The sequence below is a fragment of the Alligator mississippiensis genome, chromosome 12, assembly GCF_030867095.1.
Source record: "Alligator mississippiensis isolate rAllMis1 chromosome 12, rAllMis1, whole genome shotgun sequence".
Lineage (NCBI taxonomy): Eukaryota > Metazoa > Chordata > Crocodylia > Alligatoridae > Alligator > Alligator mississippiensis.
In genome coordinates, this window is record NC_081835.1 from 44,111,803 (window position 1) to 44,132,986 (window position 21,184).

A 21,184-nucleotide genomic window follows, 5' to 3' on the forward strand; every position below is an offset into this window, starting at 1 on the left:
CTGGGCCAAGCACATGAGTTACTACACTTGCCCCTGATCTCTGGCTAATGTGACTGACAATTCACCCCTCTGAAACACAGCTGCAGCCTCAGGCTGTAGGCATGCCTTGACCCAGTCTCAGTCTGTTCTGGCAAGCCTCTCATTCACAGCTCTCCCTGGTTCTCCAGGCTTCTGACCCAGCTTTGACTTTCCCTGGTCCTGATCTTGGATCTCCCCTGAAACTTGGCGCTGGCTCTGCTCTCCCTGATTTTCCTGGCATCTTGACTCAGCTTGGCTTCCTTGACCCAGATCTTGGATTCCACCTGGCACTCAGCACTGGGTCTCTGACCTCTGGCTCCTGACCTCAGCTTGCGTCTTGGACTATGTTTTTTGGATCTTTCCCCATGGCTTCCCTGGAAGCTCTCTATGCCACCAACCCAGACCCTGAATCCAACACTCTGGTGACTTGTACCTCCAACCCTGCTGACCTCCTTGTTGCCACCCAGTTGCCTACCCACATGACTGACCACCTATATCCCAACCAAACCCCCATCCAGCAGACTGCATTCTGTCCCCTCTACCCCAGAGGATGGCAAAAGAAAGATATATTTGCTGGCCTTCTCACCCTGAAATGACTGCCATTAATGATTTTTCAGATGCCCCATCTATCTAATGAAATCCCAAATACAGTTGACTACCAATCATTTTGCTCCATTGCCCTGATCATGCTGGTCCAGGAGAACACTACTTTTTTAAATGTAAGAAACTACAAGGGGGAGTGGGGATTGTTATGCTGGGCTGCAGGACAAAAGTCCCTTGGGTGGGCCAGATCATACCATGAGGACAGATTGGGGACTGTCATCTCTGTCTGTGCCATACAACTAAGGGCAAAGCCCTGACACAAACAGCGGTCTGGCCTGACACACACAGTGGCAGCTGGAGGGCAATGACCTCATTGATTCTAAGCATGAATAGTCAGCACTTCACTGCGCTACAGCTTGGTTAATAATTGTGCCAGCAAAAAGTGCTTTGCTCCTGCCATAGGCTAAGGCAGGTACATGGCTCCATGGCTGCAACTGTTTTAGCACGCTGCTTTGTGCAGTGTGGGTAGGACACCCTCTGTTACTGGTCTGGCAGGTCTTGCTCCCTGCCAGTTATGAGTGTAGGTGCCAGTCCTCTGGGCACTATGTATCTTGGTAAGTCACTATGGGAGAGATGCACAGAACATTGCCCAGAATGCCCTAAGATAGACATGGCTAAACCTCGAAGTAGATGCATACTCAGCTGGGATAGTGTGACCGTTCATTGACTGGACACTAACAGGACCATGGGATGAATTACTGACAAGGCCTCAAGCAGTTACCATGGCACCATGTGCAGAAGGAGGGTGGCTTCTAAAGTGTGATATTTCAGAACTGTTTCTGTGAGCACAGCAGCTGTGGAGCGGCAGAGGGCAGTGCCCCAATGCTACTCTCCTACACAGTGGCTTTACACAGAAGTAACTTCATTCAGTTCCATAGAGTTATTCTCATCTAACTGAGATCAGAATCAGTCCCAGCTAATTATCTTCTGCTGCAGCCAATGGCCAGCTATGTCATCCCTTTCCTTCCTCCACAACAATGCATCCAGTTATGCAGTAATAGGGAAGGATCTTCCTAACCACTAAATGGGGGATCAGTTTATGCCAATGGATGATGTGTGGCCCTGGCGGCTGGGAAGGCACGGCAGTAGCAGGAGTGCAGCGGTGACGGTGGAAGCACGGTGGCGGTAAGTGAGGGAGCTCCCACAGACGTCACCGGTGCTGTTGGCGGTGTGGGTGGAGGGGTGGCGCGCGCCTACCAAGGGTCGGCCACCACCCATAGCCACCACCAACAGCATCGGCAGTGTCCAGCGGGGGTTGCGGACCATCCGCACACACCGCTGGCGGTGTTGGCGGCAAGCGGTGACTGCCCACAGGCACTGCCGACAGTGTCAGTAGTGACGTTTTGTAGGGGGTGCACCCCCTACGCACTGCCCCTGGTTTATGCCCTGAAGCACGGGGACTGACAGCTCTCGAAAGTCCAAGGAACTCAAGGTGCTATCCTGTCAGAAAGTGATGCAGTACAATTTGGGGGCCATGCAGCTTATGCATGAATGTTTGTCCTTACTTGTTTCTTGCGTCTTAAATAGGACTTTTATTATTAATCTTGATCAGAAGCTGCACATCGCTTCAAAATCAGCAAAAGCCAAAAATGTTTTACAGGACTCCCCCTCGCAAGCTGTATTTATTCCCTATCAAGCCTCCTCTAATACCTGCTCTTGCTCATGCCATTAATAGAGTTATAGAAATCCTGTGGTTTACTGATGAAGTTTTTTATTTCTCGCTGGCTGGGTATAAATATCTGAAATTCATAATAATTGCCCAGACAACAAGAAGTCATGGTTCTAAAGAGACCATCAAGCTGCCACAGCCTTGATCACATTTATGACCTCTATCCGCTCGCACACATGGCTTGACAGTTTCAGTACCTCACAAGACTCCAGAGTTCCCAGCTCTGCAGCACATCAGCACCAGCTGAATAGGGGTGTGCGAAGCGGGCTCTATTCAATTCGTATTCAGCCCAAATCTGGGACAGTGATTTGATTCATTGATTCGGATTGCTGGCCCTGATTCGATTCATCCTCATCCGAATCTGAAGATTCAATGCTGATTCAAAGAATCAGTGATTCGGACATAGACACAGCTTTAAATGTTTTTTCTACATACCTCGAGGTACCAGTGCATCTCGTGAACACTGTGATGCTGGGGCGCATGGAGCACCCCACAGGAGTGCAGCCCCCCCCCCCCCCCCCCACATGCTCAGCAGTGAACCCGGAAGTGGACTGAAAGTACTTCTGCCGGGGAGTGTGCTGCCCCCCCCCCCCCCCCCCCAGCTCAGTGACTGGACATACAGGGGGGACCCTGGGCACCCCCCCCAGACCGAGGAGGCACCAGTCGCCAAGCTGAGGGGGGCCCCCAATGCGCTCCCTGGCAGACCCAGAAGTGGACCTGAAATGCTTCTGGTCCACTTCTGGGTCTGTTGCCAAACGTGCTGGGGAGCCCCCCGTGCTCCTGTGGGACACTCCATCCACCCCAGCATCACAGCATTCACAAGCCACCTGCTACCTAGAGGTATGTAGAGAAAACACTTAAAGCTGTGTCCATGTCCGAATTGCCAAATCTTTCCAAATCGATTTGGAGAGTTCCCATTTGATTCGGAGAGATTAAAGGGTCCTCTGATTCGATTCAGATTTGGTCACCTAATTGGGTCGACTCTCTGATGAATTGAATCAGGGACTGAAGCTTTGCACATACCCTACAGCCAAACACATGGAGATCTGCCTATCTGCATTTCTAACACATGGCAAGTGTAGGATGCACCAGCACAGCAAAGTTATTCTTCTTCCTTTAACACAAGTCCCATTAACACACTTCCCCATTGGGTGGCAAATTGGCTAGAGGGTCGCACCCAGAGAGTCGTGGTGGATGGGTCGATTTCGACCTGAAGGGCGTGGGCAGTGGAGTCCTGCAGGGCTCAGTCCTTGGACCGATACTCTTTAATGTCTTCATCAGCGACTTGGACGAGGGAGTGAAGTGTACTCTGTCCAAGTTTGCGGATGACACAAAAATGTGGGGAGAAGTGGACACGCCGAAGGGCAGGGAACAGCTACAAGCAGACCTGGATAGGTTGGACAAGTGGGCAGAAAACAACAGAATGCAGTTCAACAAGGAGAAATGCAAAGTGCTGCACCTAGGGAGGAAAAATGTCCAGCATACCTACTCCCTAGGGAATGACCTGCTTGGTGGCACGGAAGTGAAAAGGGATCTTGGAGTCCTAGTGGACTCCAAGATGAACATGAGTCGGCAGTGTGACGAAGCCATCAGAAAAGCTAATGGCACTTTATCGTGCATCAGCAGATGCATGACGAATAGATTCTGGGCACTGCATTTCAAGAGAGATGTGGATAACCTGGAGAGGGTCCAGAGAAGGGCCATGCGTTTGGTTAAGGGCTTGCAGGCCAAGCCCTATGAGGAGAGACTAGAGAACCTGGACCTATTTAGCCTCCGCAAGAGAAGGTTGAGAGGCGACCTTGTGGCTGCCTATAAGTTCATCACGGGGGCACAGAAGGGAATTGGTGAGGATTTATTCACCAAGGCGCCCCCGGGGGTTACAAGAAATAATGGCCACAAGCTAGCAGACAGCAGATTTAGACTGGACATTCGGAAGAACTTCTTCACAGTTCGAGTGGTCAAGGTCTGGAACGGGCTCCCAAGGGAGGTGGTGCTCTCCCCTACCCTGGGGGTCTTCAAGAGGAGGTTAGATGAGCATCTAGCTGGGGTCATCTAGACCTAGCACTCTTTCCTGCTTATGCAGGGGGTCGGACTCGATGATCTATTGAGGTCCCTTCCAACCCTAACATCTATGAAAAAAAAATTTAGCTCAATGGGAGTTCAGCATAACTAAGGACACAGAATCTAGTCTGCAATGCAGCTCAGGCTTCTTCCCTCCCTAGTAAAAAGATTGCAACTGTTCATCAAATTCTGTTGCCTGCATTTTGCTTCCACAGTCTTCATTTGCACCTTTGGATTGGAATCCCATCAGAAACAGTCTCTTTCCTAGGCTTGTACAGCACCTTGCACAATGAGCCCAAATCTCAGCTGAGGCACTTGGGCACTATCAAATATAAATACTCGATCTCTTTGGCTATCCCTCAATACAAGGATGATGCCTGCTGGGAGGGCATTATTGGTGAGCTTTAAGATGGGTGAAGAGTCCTATATGTGCTCTGCAAGTTTTTTCACAGATATAACAGGTGGTGCTTTTGCGGGCGGGCGGGGGGCCTCCTAGTGTTGCTCTCTACACTTCTCCTGGATCTGTTGTGCAACAAAAATCATGTCAGTGGTACTGTGTGATAGTCTAAAGCCACACTGGGATTCTGGAAGGACATCTTTGGCAAGGGGGAGGAGGCAATTCAGAAGGATATGAGTAAGAATCTTCCTGGCAACAGAGAGGAGGGCAATGCCTCCATAGTTCCCACACACTGACTTGTCCCCTTTCTTAAAGATGGTCACAATGTTGGCATTCTTAAAGTCGGGTGGAGCTTACTCATTAACCCATATTTTGATGAGAAGTTGGTGAAGTTTTTGCGTTAGGGCTATTCCACCAGCTTTGAAGACCTCCGTGGGAATGCCATCTGGTCGTGGTGCCTTATTGTTCTTGGTCTGAATGACGGCACACAATACCTCCTTGAAGGAAAGGTGATCAGCAAGAGATTCAATTACTGGGTGTTGCCGGATGGACTCGATGGTGACTGCTGAGATCTCAGATTCAAGGTTGAGTAGAGTACTGAACTGCACCTTCCAGTGTTGTCTGATGGATACACTATCCGTGAGAAAGGTGGAGTCGTCCTGGGATCATAAGGGGGTTGAGCCATTGGATTGTGGCCTGCAGACAGCTTTTATTGCTTGGAAGAAGCTTCTCGTGTCATGTTGATCAGAGAAACTCTGGATCTCTATGCCCTTCACTTGCTACCACTGGTTCTTGATGTCTTATAGCCTCCTCTGAACGACAGCTTTAAGCTAGTGGTAAGCCTCTTGTTTTTGCTGGTTGGAGGGTTCATTTTGCCAACTGCAGAACGTGGTTCTCTTCTGATGGGTAAGTGCTAGGATTTTCCCATTATTCTCATCAAACCAATCTTGGCGATGGTAAGTGGAGTATACAATTGATTCAGTGCATGCCTTGTGAATAACATTCTTAAGTTCTTCCCAATGTTCCTGAATGTCTTTGATGTTATCAGGTAGGAAGAGCCATGCATCTAGTTTGGTCTTGGAGTACCTTGACGTTAAATCTCGTCCGCATTCCTTTTGGTTGTTTATGGTGTTGTGGTGCAAGCTGCATGTCCATGATTGATCTAAGTGGTGGTCTATCCAACAGTCATCTGCACCTCTCAGGACTTGGGTGATACAAACATTGTTACGATCATGGGCTCTGACAATAATGTAGTTAAGAAGGTACCAATGATTGGAGTGTGGGTGTTTCCAAGTGGTCTTATATTTGTCACTCTGCCTGAAGATAGTATTTGCGATGAGCAAGTCATGCTCTGCACATTTGTTGAGGAGGAGGATACCATTGGAATTGACTTTCCCCACCCCTTCTTTCCCAATGGTGCCACTCCAGAGTCCAGAGCATCACCTAACTCTTGCGCTGAAGTCACTCATGAGGATGAGTGTAACGGGGCCTGCTCGGGGCCGATCTTACTCTGGCCCGCCCACCTGTTCCTGGGCCAACTGCCTGCGTTCTCGCCCGCCATGCCTTGTTGTTATAATTATTTAATAGATGTTAATAAGCAGGAGGCTGCCCATTTTCTGCCCGGATGCCAGGGGGTACTATCTGCGGCTCCATTCCTCCCCTACATCGCAGCCCAAGCCTCGCAGATGGCATCACGATGTTCTCACTATCACTGGCCCCCACACTGGGCCCCAGAATCCTCCTACTGAACCCCGCCTGGATTCCTCTCCTCAGGCGGCCTCTTCCGCCATCATACCAGGCAACATAGCTCCCTGAACTGATCCCCCTTTGGGTGTGATCTCCCCACTAGGACCTTCGGCTCTCTAGCCCTGGCCCACCTCCAGCCCAGTTGGAGCATCAGGCCCTCAGCTCTTGGGTGTTCCTCGTGGTGGGCCCCTCCCAGCCCTTCAACCCTTCCGGTCCTGGCCCCAGCATGGACCAGTCAGGGGAAGCTCAGACAGGCCTGAGTCTATGGCCCTTATTCTTTAGCCATGGGGTCCACCTTCCCGACTCTCCAACAAAGGGGTCATCCACCTGGTCGTAGGGGCTAGGGGTTAAGGCACCCCGACCCACCTTTCACTAGGGTGGTCACTAGCCTGGCATTTCCTGGGGGCTCCCGCGCCACTGGGAGCTCCACCAGGCCACCCACTCCCAGCAGGGCGCAGTATTAGGTCATGCCCAGGACCAGGAGCCTCCTATCCTTCCCCTACAGCTCCTCCCTTACCTTCAGATGATACCAGCAGCCCTCCAGCCAGGCGATGTTGTTGCCTCACCTCCAGCAGCAGAACTGCCCTGTTCATATGGGCAGCCCTGAATCTAAAATGACTGCCCTCCTCAGGCACCTGCCAGCTGCTGCCTTCTGGCCCTTAAAGTGGCAGGTACCTGCAGTGCCTGGCCACAATGAGCTTATCATCCTTGGCAGTGGCAGTCAGGACTGTCAAGAGCTGAGTAGAACTGTTCCTTGTTGACTTCTTCATTGTTAAGTGTGGGTGCATATGCACTGATGACCATAGCATACTGGTTGTTACTGAGCTTGAGGTGGAGAGTCATATGGCATTCATTAATGCCCACTGGGATTTCTGAAAGCTAACTAACAATCTTGTTCTTAATGGCAAAGCCAACCCCGTGAATGTGCCTCTCTTTAGGTGACTTTCCTTTCCAAAACAGGTGTAACCACCTCCTTCTTCTTTCAGCTGGCCTTCATCTGCCCAGTAGGTCTCGCTTAGGGCAGCAATATCTATGTCATATCTTGCAAGTTCTCTAGCTACTATAGCAGTTCTTCTTTCAAGACACTCACTGTTTGGGGAGTCCATGAGAGCGCGGACATTCCATGTGGCAAATTTCAGTACTTTATTTTGTTAGTTTCGGCCGCAGGTAGAGTGATCCCTCTAGATGCGGCAATCCAGCCAGGAGGGTTTGAGACAGCCTATGTTTAGGGTACCTTTTCTAGCCCCTTCCCCATTCAGGATGAGCAGAGGGGATCCTAATGGGGACTGCTCAGTCACAGCTGTAGCTGCTGAATTGTACTTCTGTCTTGGTAAGTGCAAAACAAACATCACACAACTGCTACCCACACACAGATTTGTGATAGGGACTCTCAGAGATCACAGTGCCTGACCCCACCGCCACTTGTCTGCTGACACAGGACTTGGTTTGTGGGAGATGTTAACATCCCTGGCATAGACCTGCACATGACATCTTTTAATGTGGAGAAGCCAATGGGCAAGCAACAACCACACAAACTTGACAGGAAGGAGCCCCAGTGGCAAGGATGTCCAAGACAACCGGAGACCTCCATCCCACTTCAGCCCTCATTCACCTTCACAGCCACAGAGAACCAGCAGGTCCTCAGGTATGCCTGTTCCACCACTGAGGTCTTCAGGAGTTTGGACCATGCTTAGACTGGGACCCTGCCTTAAACCTGTTCACTGGGGGAGGCTCTACCAGGAGTACAAGACTCCAGATGACATAGCTCTGAGGGTCATTGGAACACACAAGCCACGCCACCAAGACAAGGTTACGGTCCAAGAGGATAAATACTTGCTAACAAAGCACATTTGACCCCCTCAAAGCCAGTCCTATACTTCCCTTGGCACTACACTGTCATGGGTCCATGCCTTAAGCTCATCTTTATCCTTAACTACAGCTCAGTTGCACAGGTTGTAAAGCTGCTCTCAGAAGTAGAGATGGCCCCAAACCAGAACTCTTTAACTTTCAAGCCAAGATTGGATGCTTTATTTTACAAGAGATTGTCTTGCCTACCTGGCCCTTGTGGACTTTATGCAGGAGCTCACTAGCCTGTGCTTTGCAGGTCAGATATATGAATCATAATGAGAGGTGTGGGAATAGTTGATTTTTCAGTGTTACGGCTAAACCAAAAGCCAAAAAAAAAAATTATTTCAGGTTAATTCAAACCAAAAATGTTTCTTTTTAAAATGAAATCAAGCTAAGTTTCTAACTAAAATATTGCTTCTAAATGAAAAGCCAAAGAAAATAAAGTGTTTTGACTTTTCCAAAATTCCATCCCTGCCCCTTTTCTGAAGTTGAAACTGTTGATTGAATCCAAACCCAAATTGTAAATAGCTTCTCTTACACTGAAAACTGCATTTTTTTGCAAAATATTATATGGAAAATGTTGTCCAGCTCTATTCATAATAATCATAATATTCATAATGGCATTAAACCCTTCATACTTTTGGACAGAAGGGATCTGAGATCCTAGCCCATTCCCATCCCTATGGTTTCTGGTAGCACTTAACCCCCTAAGGAGCACATTCTCAGTTCATCTCTCAAGATCTTCACGTCTGAGGCTGAACTCTAATCAGAGCTACTCGTGAAATAAGGACACCACTGAATCCAAACATGAACCACACCCTTCCTTAAACTCCAACCCAATTTAAATTTCTGGGTGCTTGTCCATGTAATTGGCATTTACCTGCTAAAAATGCTCCTGGTTTAATTTTCCTTACTTAGTTTATGACTACAAATTAAGTAACGCGGATGTGATGTACCACGCCAGATTCACACAGAAATTCAAATAGCAGTTCCTTAGGCCACATGTAACCTCACCCCCTGCAAATACATGACTTGATTTAATAAGGAAATGCCTTTGTGCCTGTTCTTGGACCAGCAGCAGTTCATGACAAATGGATGATAACACCAAAGCAAGGATGTGCTGGTGTCAAGGAGACAGTATATTGCAATGCTGCTGTATGGGAAATGCATCTTTAGCACAAACGCTCCCTGGCACTGTAGGGAAAAACAGGCTTGATCATGAGGTGGCACCCTTGTGGCCTTCTTCAGAGGCAGCTTGAAGGAGGTCTGAGCTAGTGGAGCTTAACCTATCTGGCTCAGGGCTGGTCTGCAGGCCAGATCCCATTGGCAAGGTCAGTCTATTGGCTGGAAACTATGCAGGATGAGATGCAGGGCTTATCTGCAGGTGAGATCTAGCATACCAGATCTGGCCATGGAGCTACCCACCCCATGCACCAGATCCAGCTGTGGATGAACCCCACATGACAGATCTAGGTGCAGACTGATTCTATGTTGGCACAATCTCGTGAATGGGACCATATCAGCTGGCCCATGTAGCTTCCCACAGGGTCTGGAAATTTGGCGGCAGAGGAGTAGTGGCAGTGTAAATTGCCACAGCTCTGGAACAAATTAATGCTGCTACCGCTCCCCTGCTGCCAAATTTCTGGACCTATGGACTGGATGACATGGCTGCATGGGTCAGATGCAGCCCTCAGGCTGGAGGTTGAGCACCACTGGTCTAGGCTGATGTGAGCTACAGTTTTTTCCAGTACCCTGAGCCAGTTAGCTGCAGCAGCTTTGGGCTCCTTCCCACCCAATGATACACAACCTGCCCTGTTCCACCTTGGCAAGTGACCTGCTTAATCTAAAGTAGTCCATGCAAACTTCAGTTGGTATTCCTTACATGCCAAGAGGCTGGAGGGAGGGGCAGTGTGCAAAAAACCAGGAAGGGAAAGGAGGTGGAAGGTCAAGTTGAGAGTGATTACTTTAGCTGATTCCTTCTTCTGGCTTCTTGGCAGACAACTGATATCATGTCAGGCTCCTGCCACTCAGACTCAGGACTGAACTCTGGGCTCATGTGGCAGAGCTCTAGCAGAGAGTGAATGCAAGTTCAAAGGAGTCTGAGTATAACCTACTCTTACAGAATCCAAGGGACTGTGGCAGGAAGGGGGAGAGGCTAAGTTGGGATAATTTACATACTGAGAACACCAGATCTTCATCTGCCCCCTGAATGAGGCTCTTAGTCTTTGGGGGCAGTAGTGGGGTCCTAGAATAATTGATGCTCTAATGCTGGAGTGCGCCCTGAAGTGCAACCGTGCTTTTTCAGGAAGTCAACCATCCCTTCCTGTCTGGGGCCAGTGACAGCAATACAAATTGTTCCAGTCCTGAGTCCTCCCATAACGCAGAAGTGGGAAGCTTTTATTTCTGGAATCTAGTGTTACTCCATGTAATTCACCCTGCAAGTGAGGAGAAAGTTGAAAGGCCAGGAGTGTATCAGGGACAGGAAGGGGAAGGAAACAGAGAAAAAGCAGAGCACTCCTCAAATAGAGGGCTGTGTGATGACTGAGGCTGGGAGACCTTGGAGCCCGTGACAGTTTGTTCCCTCAGTTAGGAAGAAGCATTAACAAAGAACGGGCAAGAATGGCAAGGTCAAGGAAAGCCATGCACTGCATCTCTTTACATGAGGGACTGCAGCACAATTATACAACCTGCCGGTGATGGAAATGGCAGCTTTCAGGTTTGTAGGATTTGTCATGTGCACAGTCACTCTTTTAGGAGCTTAATTTCCTCCACAGCTATAAACAGTGAGGCACAGAGAAAGGGAAACCTATCTGGAAGCTGTGCTATTTCTAGACTTGCTGTATCTACAGCTACAACTTTCACACTTGGCTTCTTGTATATAAAAGGTCAGAGTGAGAAGATGTCTGTTGTGATTTCTCATGTTGACTAGTCATTTTTACAAATGCACGAGGCAGGATAAAAAGATAGGGAAGTGAATCAAAGCTTACGTGTGTCAAGCTAAGGCATGGAGCTGGAACACTGGGTGATACACAGGGATCATAACAATAGAAAGGTCCAATACAATGATGTCGTCAGTCCATACCCACAAATGTGTAGTAGCTGCTCTGTCCCAGCCATAAAAGGAGCAACTGAAAAAAGGCCTGACTGATTTTGATAATTGTGGACCTTAATGATTTACCACTGATCTGTGGCAAAAAAATTAACACAATAGTGTGTTATGGGATAATGGGCCAGATCTTTCAGCAGTGTCAACCTGCACAGCTCCACTGACTGCAACAAAGTGGTACAGATTTACACCAGTTGGGGATCTGTCCCAGAAAAGGTTGGCTCCAGTTATGGTCTGAACACTGTCCCTTGCCATAAACACAATAATAAAGTCAGGAAAATAACCATAATTTTCAATCGCTCCACCAGTGGTATCCGGCAGAGAATGTTAGTTGAGCACTACTCTATGAATAAACATTGTCTCCCTCGCTGGAGAGGAGAGGCAAAAAGTTCCTGACTTCTGTAAACATTTGGAGTATCATGAGGTCCCTGAGCGAGTCTTCTGGTATACCCAGCTCAGCTGGGAAAAAAATTAAATTAAATTAAAAGCATGTTGAAGATGAGAGCAGAGCTGAAGTGCAGGCAAAATGAATGGGAAACGCAGTTCTATTTTTCCCCACATTTAAGCCTAGCATGAGACTCATGAATAAAGTCACAGTTTCACTGAATAGCCATTGTCTATTAGAACTAACTTCATTTCAGGGAGCTCATGCTCAATTTAAATCTGAAAAATGGAACTAAATAAAGAAAAGATGGGTTTTGCTACTTGGTTCAATTGCATGCATCCTGATATCATTTTTTTTAAATCTCATCATCATCTTTTCTTTCTTTTAGTTTGGTTGGAATTAAATTATCTGGGATTTCACTGGGAAGCAGTAATAGTGTTAATAGCTAGTGTCCTATCCATGGAAAATTATAAGCGTTTTCAATAGGGTACCGAAAATCTTGATATAAATAAAAAAATAAGAGAGGTAAAGCCCAAATGGGAAGCGATTCAGAGCGCTGCCATTGGCATAGATACAAACCACTGCCTTTGTTTGTTTCATTGGCCAGAAATTAAGTTCCTTTTGGTCCCCACATTGTTAAGACAGCCACTAGCTTTTCACAAGCAGTGATGTCTAGTGTGGGGGGCAGAGCCCTTATAAGGATCTGAAGCTACAAGGCATCACCACCCATAGTAGCATCCTCCCACTCATACTTGATCAATCTGCGCCCCGGTGTTGAAAGATGCAGATGTTCCAGTAGAGACAATTTACTCCTGGGAACAGAAAAACAGCAATTCCCACTGTTCCCCAAGGGCTGCACAAAAACCCACAGCAAACCTGCTGGAGCAATTTGAGCAAACCCTCTTTGAGCAATATCCTGGAGCAGTCCCTTTCTCAAGCACCCTAGGCCTACAACCCCGTGAATATCTTTGCTAACATTGTAGGCACCCTCACCTATTGGAAAGCAGATTGGTTCTTGTATTCAGGATAGCCTTCTATCATAGGGGTCTAACCTCTTCTGTTACCACAGTCAGGGGCCTGGATGAATTCCATGTGACTTTGGTTGAAAGCACATCCGACTACTTAAGCCAAAGCACATGAGAAAATAATAAACAGGTTCTTCCCAGGGGATGCCCAGATCTCAATTCTCAGGGACTGCTGTAGGCCAAGTCTCAAGTAAGTTGTGGAAGTGAAAGCTTTAGATAGGCTTGCATGGTGTTTCAGTGCCCCTGCTTCATGACAGTGCTGCCAGTCAGTGGCTGGCTATCACCCCAAAACAAGAAGGTTTATATTCCTCAGGTTTATTAATTCCATATAATGGGATGCTCTTATTGCTCATGTAAATTTCTAATCCCCCTCGCTCCCCTCCACCTGAGCCTGCTGGCCCACACTCCTACTCACTCCACTCCTGCGGGGAAAAGTCTGGCAGGGGCTGTTCCGCCCCCGCCAGGCATACCAGCTGTGTCCCCACCTGGGTTTCCCACCCCTAGCCCTTTGTCAGCCAGCCTTCACTGCTTTGGCTAGACAGCAGAGGGGCAGGGCCAACCCTGCTTTCCTTGAGCAGACAGCACAGCCCAGGCCAGGGCCGCAAAGCATCCAGGGTGCAGGGGGATTATGGTTTAACTTGAACCAGGAAGGGGTCTGGGACAGAAGTTTCATAAACTGGTTTGATCTAAATCATTTAAGTCTGGTACTACATTCAACCAGGTTTATCTTAAACCAGTTTTAGCCATTTTGAAATTGGTTTATGTGCATCAAACTTTTCTGTTTTGTTACAGGTTTAAACCAGTTTCTGATGACTTAACCCAGTTTATGTGTAACTCCTGTCCCTAACCCTAGTGCTAGCTGATGCTAAGTACTTTGGAAAATCAGGTCCTGTACTTAGATTGGGCCAGCAAAATGTTGCTGTTTAGGATGCTTTTGCCATTTACGACTTGGTGCCTCTGTTTCCCCTCTGCAATTTAATAATAATATTAGTCCTTCAACACAGAGGGATGCTGTAATAGTAATTTCATTACTGGTGGCAAGGTCCACATTACAGTGATGATGATGACATAGAAAAGTCCATGATGAAAGGAACAATTCTGTCTTCAGAGCAGGGTTTGAATATAGTGTAGTAAATAAATGCCCCGACACTACGTACACAATGAAGAGAAAGCAAAACATCAACAAATTTCTCATTGAGAACTGTTTCCTTTGTTTAAAAATGGCAAACTCTCTGATTAACACTCCCCCACACAAATTCTCTGATTTAAAAACCCCAAATCTGTGTTTTCCACAATTAAAATGATACACTGCTATATATAAGAGAGAGAGAGAGAAAGAGAGAGAGAGAGAGAGAGCTATAAATAGCCACAGTTTCCCATGGTTTTCTTCCTTAAAGAGGAAGATCCATGTTTTTCTCCTTCAAATAAGAAAATCCACATTTTTCTGCAGCAAATGGAAAACCTGGATTGCTGCTGAGTACTAAGGGGAGGGGAGGGAAGGGTTTGGGGGCTAAACAGTATGAGATCATAAAAGTAAAGACTGTGCCCCAGACTCAATCCAGCATGAAAAATTTCAGCTAAATGTTTATGATTTGGGAACACTCGAAGCAACTGAATATAAAGTCTTATGCTGGGTAGTGTCAGGCAACCTTAACTATGGGTATCACTGCTTGAGTCACCAATGATCCTTATCCAATGTGATTTTAAACATCTTAGCTGATGATAGAGCTGCCAAGTCTCCTTGAAGGTAATTTGAGATCAGTAAGAACATGAATGATGCAAATATGGCCCTCTGTAGTTAAGAGATCTGTGTATAAAAAAACAAAGCCTTATCTTCCCTTTCATGAAAACATCTCCCTCACCTCTGCTTTTCCTCTCCCAAAATATTCAGAGGGGCTGACAGAGTCTCCGACTTCCCCTAAAAGGAAGTCATGCCTGCTTGCCATTTGTCATCACTGTCACAGGGCACCTTAGTGCCTGCTCCTAGAGAGGAGAAACTGCCAGGGAGAGAGCCCTGGCAGAGCAGCACAGCTGTGGGTTGCCGGAGCAACTAAGGGGAGCCAGCTGCCTGTCGGGGGCAGGGCCTGGCCCTTATAAAGCTCAGGGCTGAGGCCAGGCTGGCAGTTCTTTGCCAGCAGCTGGAGAGGCAGGAGCTCCCTTGGCTGAGCTATGGGAAGGAGCCTAAGTTGCAAGTGCAGCTCATGATAGCCCTGGAGGCTTGAGCTATGATGATGAGTTATGGTCATGCGGCTTGCATTTGTGTTACAGCCTAGGGGCTTGTGGTTTTGCGTTGTGTTGTTACACCCGGAGGCTTGGGTGAGGCTGTAGGGGTTGGAGGAGGCCTCAACTATAGGGACCCCAGAGAGTGTGGGGTGCCCTAGCGCCAAGAGGGCGCATTATCTACATAGCGCCAGGGAAGGTGCAGCTTGCACGCCAGTGCGTGAGCAACTGGCGGTGAGTAGCGCCAGGGAAGGCGCAGCTCGCGCGCCACGGCGCGAGCAGCTGGCGGCGAGGAGCGCGGCCAGTGGGTCGCAGGCGCAGCCCGTAGGTTGCGGACAGGGACCGAGACGCCGGATTGCATGTGGGGGAACATAGCCCCCGGCCCCAGGAAAGGGGCGGTATTACTGAGTAGCCCAGTGTGGGCACGGCGAGCCCCAGAGAGGGGGAACGCCCGTGTGTATTATTGAGTAGCCCAGTGTGGGCACGGCGAGCCCCAGAGAGGGGGGGAACGCCCTCGTACAGTATTGAGTAGCCCAGTGTGGTTGTGGCGAGCCCCAGAGAGGGGGAATGCCATTGTGCATTACTGAGTAGCCCAGTGTGGGCACGACGAGCCCCAGAGAGGGGGGAACGCCATTGTGCTTTGTTGAGTAGCCCAGTGTGGGCGCACGGGCATAGCGAGCCCGGCCGCAGGCTAGTGTGGCAATCCCCCTCAGACCAAGGCAGGGCGCTGCGGTTGCCCCTGAGAAGACAGGGAGCAGCAGCGCGGGGAGCCAGAGTCAGGGAGGGTATCCGTGCGGTTGGCCCATAGGACCGGAGGCCCGCTAGAGAGTCCCGGAGCGGAACCACACCGGCAGGGGAGGCCCAGAGTGGGCTAGACGGGAGTCCCAGCAAGAGGCTGGGCACAAGAGAGGGAGCCCAGAGTGGGCCACATTAGAAAGGAGGCCCGGGAAGTGGGTGTATAGACCGAACAACGTCCATTACATCTGCGAGGCTTGGGGCGTGGTATTAGGGGTTGGTAGGAGCCACGCATAGCCCATAGCTTGGGTAGCGCCCATTGTACGGGGAGACCCACGAGGGGTCCAGGAGCTGACAGGCCCAAGGAAACACAAGGCAGCCTCCCTATTACATATTACATCAAGACGTGGCGGGCGAGAATGGAGGGTGCCCTCGGGCCGGAGTAGCGCGGTGAGAGGGCCTCAAGGAGATCACGGCCCTCCGCGAGGACCCCGCCGTGACAATCACCATTTATTGATTCCTCCAGTAGCAAGTTCCTGTCAAACTTCCTATTCCCAGGACAGAAGGGGCAGGCTGTGTGACTCCCTGCTGCGTCAGCAAGGGAAAATGGTGCCACAGCTTTTGTCAGCAGCTGCACTTTGAAGAAATTGATCTTATCTGATCTGAACTGGCCCTCAGGCACTCTTCTTTCTTGTTATTTCAAAGCTGCTGTGACGGAAGAGCTAGATCTGAATAAATGATGCGCTGTTTGGAACTTAACTGCTTAATGTTTGTATAAATTCTAGAGCTGGATGAATCCCATTTCTCAGGCCAAGCCCAGGTCTTTGATTGGCTCAGAATCCAGCCTCCCTTTCTGGATGTCTAAATATATAATATAAATATAAAGTATTCAGTGAGTACTTTGAATAAATCAGTTTCAGGCAATGATGGATGGTTTGTAAGCTGCTCACTGCAGCTTTTTCTTATTCAGGATTTGTGGTGTGAGACTGTTCACGTGACTTCATTTCTGCCTCCATATTGGGCAACTTGAAGCATGTTAGAAATATAACAAAAAGGAAATCCCACAATTTACTACAAATTCACTGAACTTTCAGGATTTGCAAATGTTCTCATGGGTGAGTGAGGAATTAAACCAACCTCGCGCATCCGGGAATTTCACAACCGCTCAGGACTGTGTCCTGGTTTCACTGTCCTTTGCTCGGTCCAACAGAGCTCTTCTTGACTTCAAACACAGTATACTCACAAACATAGGAAGGAAAATCTAGGTAAGGTCATCAGGATTTGGCCTTATGTAAATAAACCGTCATGCTGTCTTGGCATTCACAGAAAGCAACGCTTCTCACTGCTGTCTAGGCAATGCTTAGTCAGGCTTTGTGCTGCTAACATGGCTAGGCAGTCATTTTTTGTGTAGAATAATTATTCAGAAATGTTCATATGTTGTCATAGTGTGGATCCATCCTACTAGAGAGACTGTCCCCCCCCCTTTTCCCTCGCACTCCCCTCTAGTCCCTTCACCTTCCACTGAGCTCACCTCACAAGCTTTGCAGCTGCCCCAGTAACTGAGTATTTGGAGAGCAGTCCCAGGAAAGACATAATTTTAACTTCTTTTGTCACAATGTTGGACCAAAAACCACACAAGCAACATGCCATCTACAGCCGACCAACAGGTGTTCCACAGGCCATAGCTGGAGAACCGCTGACGTGGCCCCTAGCCACGTAGTGGAGTAAATGTGGAACCACAGGACAGAGCCTCAGCTCGTGTTAACTGATACTGTCCCTTTGTCTTCAGTGGAGCTAAACTGATTTGCCCCAGTTGAGGGGCTGAACCATCAGTGAACAGCATCATGATTTGACATGCTCCCTAGAAAGAGCAGTGGCACTGTTATTTGCCTTCTTCTGCTGGTTCTGCCCCCTTTCCTGCAGTTACAGAGACCCAGACACAGTGAAGCAAATGCTTGTGGGTGAGGGAGTGGGTAGGTTTAGGGAACTTGCATGGGAAGGTTTGCATCACTGGATGCTAGGGAACTTGACACTCCTCAGCTTGGTGGAGGGAATGGGGCAGGCAGATCCTGAGCTAATTCCTCCCCTCCTACATGTGGTGTCTGCTGAAACTGCTGCTGTGCCTAGACAGCATGACTCATGCAGGTCACAAGCAGAAGGCGATCCTGAATTTACAACACACAACATATGCTTTCGGCCTGGCTCAAGCTCTACTGCTCTTCCAGGTGAATGGGCATGGGCAAAGATTTATGACCTTTCAGGGTAGACTGAGTTTGGGGTTGGCAACTTCCTGGATTCAATCCATTTCTACATTTGGGGAGGGGAGCATAAAGCTAAACTGCTAAGCTGCCAGCTCCATCCCTTCTGCCCAGTCCAACTTGACCCCTTGCTGCACACTAGGACAAAATCAAACCTGTCACCAGTACTGGGGTATCAGCTGCACACTGTCTGAGGTCTCAACTGCTTGTCTCTGTGTTAAGGAATGCTTCGGATACTGGGGGACTGGGCTGGGACTGCGGCTCTAAAATCAGGACAGCTTGTATATCACCTCCAACTGCTCCTTGCCACAAGCACCTTCCACTCCAAAGGCAGCCTGAGTGGCAGTGGAGGCCAACAGAGGGCTCTGCCTGCGCATGAGAGCTGGGAGTGCAGTTACTTGGAGGAAGTGACATAGAGCATTTGGCTCACAAGGGTCTGTCTCAGTCAAACCCCATCATCTCTCGCTGTTTCCAGATTTGACAGCCCTAGAGAGGGAAGCAGCAGCAGGGTGGCAGGGTCGCCAGAATGTCAGCAGAAGCAGCGGGGCCTAACCCATGACGCAGGAGTGTCACCTCCAGCAGCGAGGGAAGCTCCATCTCCAGGGCCCTTTGTTCCTTGACTTCTCTGATGAGGGTGGAAATAAGTGTCTGTGCAGCACCAGAGCTCTTGTGATGTGGAACCTCCTCATCGGGAATCAAAATCATGCATGCTACAGAAAAGCAAAGGGATGGCAACAATCTGCATTAACTGCTGACAGGGGCAGGCATGGCAAAGGCTATTTACTGTCCCACACCTTCCTGAGATGTTCCCTCCCCTATCTTCAGTGCCAACCCCATAAAGTCTATGGGGAAGCAGCTCTGTGAGAAGCAGAAGCCAATGCTGCCTTATGGCTTCCATCCAACTTGGAGGGCACGTTGAGTGCACCTTCCCCACTGCAACAGCTCACAGCTGAGAGGATAATCAAGCAGACTGTCTGACTTTTATAGAGCAACTCTCCTCATGAAGGATCCCAAGGTACTTTACAAGCTTCATACCCAGGTAACCTATCACCTTCCAGTAAAATGCAGCCACCTCTGGGGTAAAACAGGGCAACAGCTAATGCTTGTGAAGTGCTTTGAACAGACAAAGCACCATTTAAGTGCTATCATCACAAAAGTATCTGGCAAATGCCGACCCCCTTGGGAGCCCAGGGAAATTCAAGCTGTCTGGTTTATATTTAAAGCACTGATTGCCAGAATCACAGGATGGCTTTGCTGGGAGGGGGGCTAGAGAATTAGATTCAGTCTCTAATTAAAGCTTTGCTCTTCATTTGAATTTCAGATGCCAGCTTTAATTTTAGAAACTTTCTTAGGCAGTGAAGTGACTTCCCTGAGCAAAAGTGCACCTGGGTCTGGCTGACGGGCCACTGGAGCCTGGGCACAGGCTCACGTGGGACAGCAGAGCAGGGCTTTGTGTGGAACAGAAGGGGTATACGAAAAAGAAGAGGAATCCTCCCCAGACTGCGGGTTGGAGGTGACCTACTGGGTGGAGTGGCTTTTGAAGACCCTAGGAGGTCCTCTTTGTAGGTGACAGAGCAAGAAAAGCAGGCCCCCAACTCAAGTTACTTATGCTCTCTCTTCTCCCCTTAGTCCCCAGACCTGAGCTCTGCTATGTCCACAGCTTCCTCAGTAGCACAATGCCCTGCATGTGTGTAGGAAGTGCATGAGAAGGGCAGACAGAGGAGAGCATCAGTCCACGTGTACCCTCTGCTCATGACACAGCTAGGACATGTGACCGAGGGTGCAGGGATTGTACTTACATATTCGGTGTCTGCCTTGGAGTCATAGTATTCAATATCGTCCTCCTGCAGAGAAAAAGGGAGAGGACCGATTAGCTTAATACACAACTCAGGATGGCAGGACACAAGGCCTCTCTCACCCACATGCTCAGAGGGACTGTGCATTTTTGCTGCCTGTCTGTATGGGGCATATGCTACAAAGACAAATAGAAACATGGTATTGCTTAGAAGGAATTTCCTGAAGGATATATGGGAACTTTAAAACAATCCAACCCTTGACCCACTGCACTGATAGGAGCTGGCCTTTGGCTTCCCCCTTTCCCCTTAGACATTTTTTCCAGTTTCTAAAACTGTGCGTTAATTGTAGCACTTGCTTTACCAGAACAGACTCAGCACCAGTGTCAGCAGAGGAGAGGTGCCTACCACCTTTACTCCTGCCTGGCCTTCTGCTGACATCATGATGCATCTTCACAAAAGGCTACGATGTTACTTGTCCTTTCACCATTACTACTACAGCCTTGATGACATTGCCTTACATTATCAAAGAGGGGCTGTGATGCTACAGCCCACAAAAAAGTCAGTTGTGAAGTTACAGCCATAAAGAAAGCTGTTTTACTTCAACCACAAGTTACTGGTCCTGAGGCAGGAATTGCTGGGAGAAATCTATGGTCTGTATTATGCAGTCCAGTATTCTCTTATAGCCTTAAAATCTAAGATGCTATGAAAACTTGCACAAGGATCCTCTGTGATGAGGGGACATCCCATCATAGAGGATCCTTGTTCAAGTTTTCATGTCATCCTAGATTTTAAAGGCACAAGAGAGCATTGGTACATGCTGGTGGGGGCAGGCTAGAAGAGTCAAGTACTCTTCTTCCCAGACCTAACAACAGCAGAAGCAACCAGACTGAAAAAATAGAGAGCAGTTTCATCATTTCCATGGAGAAATACGTGCCATTAATTTGGGGTATTTAGAAACTATTTACGCAAAAAGGTCTGCTCCTATTCCTCTTCCCTGTGCGCTAGGACATGCGGCAGCTGATAAAATTCATAAAGAGGTAGGCAATTCAGAGAGCAGTAATACTGTCAAAATAGAATTTTATATTCCATCAAAAGGGGTAATTAAAGGGCACTCGGAGAATCTATTCTGCATGCAGGGCTGCGAGCCTGAATGAAGCAGCGAAGGCAGCGCGCGCCGTGCTAACATGTCTGCCATTCAATCAGCCTTCCCTAGCTGCTGCACAAAGCCATCTTTCTTTCCCAGAGCTATGAATGCACAGACAGAGTTTTATTATTATTACTATTATTATTTAAAGAGGAAATTGATCTGTGCTGAAA

At 48.6% G+C, this 21,184-nt stretch overlaps 1 protein-coding gene across 5 annotated transcripts in view; it reads right to left on the reverse strand.

Annotated features, from left to right (window-relative positions):
- The window catches only part of CACNA2D2 (calcium voltage-gated channel auxiliary subunit alpha2delta 2), a 736,608-nt gene that overhangs the window by 206,341 nt on the left and 509,083 nt on the right, over positions 1–21,184 (reverse strand). For all 5 annotated transcript variants that reach the window (XM_059716173.1, XM_059716174.1, XM_059716176.1 and 2 more), the window contains one exon: positions 19,871–19,915. In XM_059716173.1, coding sequence (XP_059572156.1) covers positions 19,871–19,915 — 45 coding nt within the window. The remainder of the gene's footprint in view (positions 1–19,870; positions 19,916–21,184) is intronic.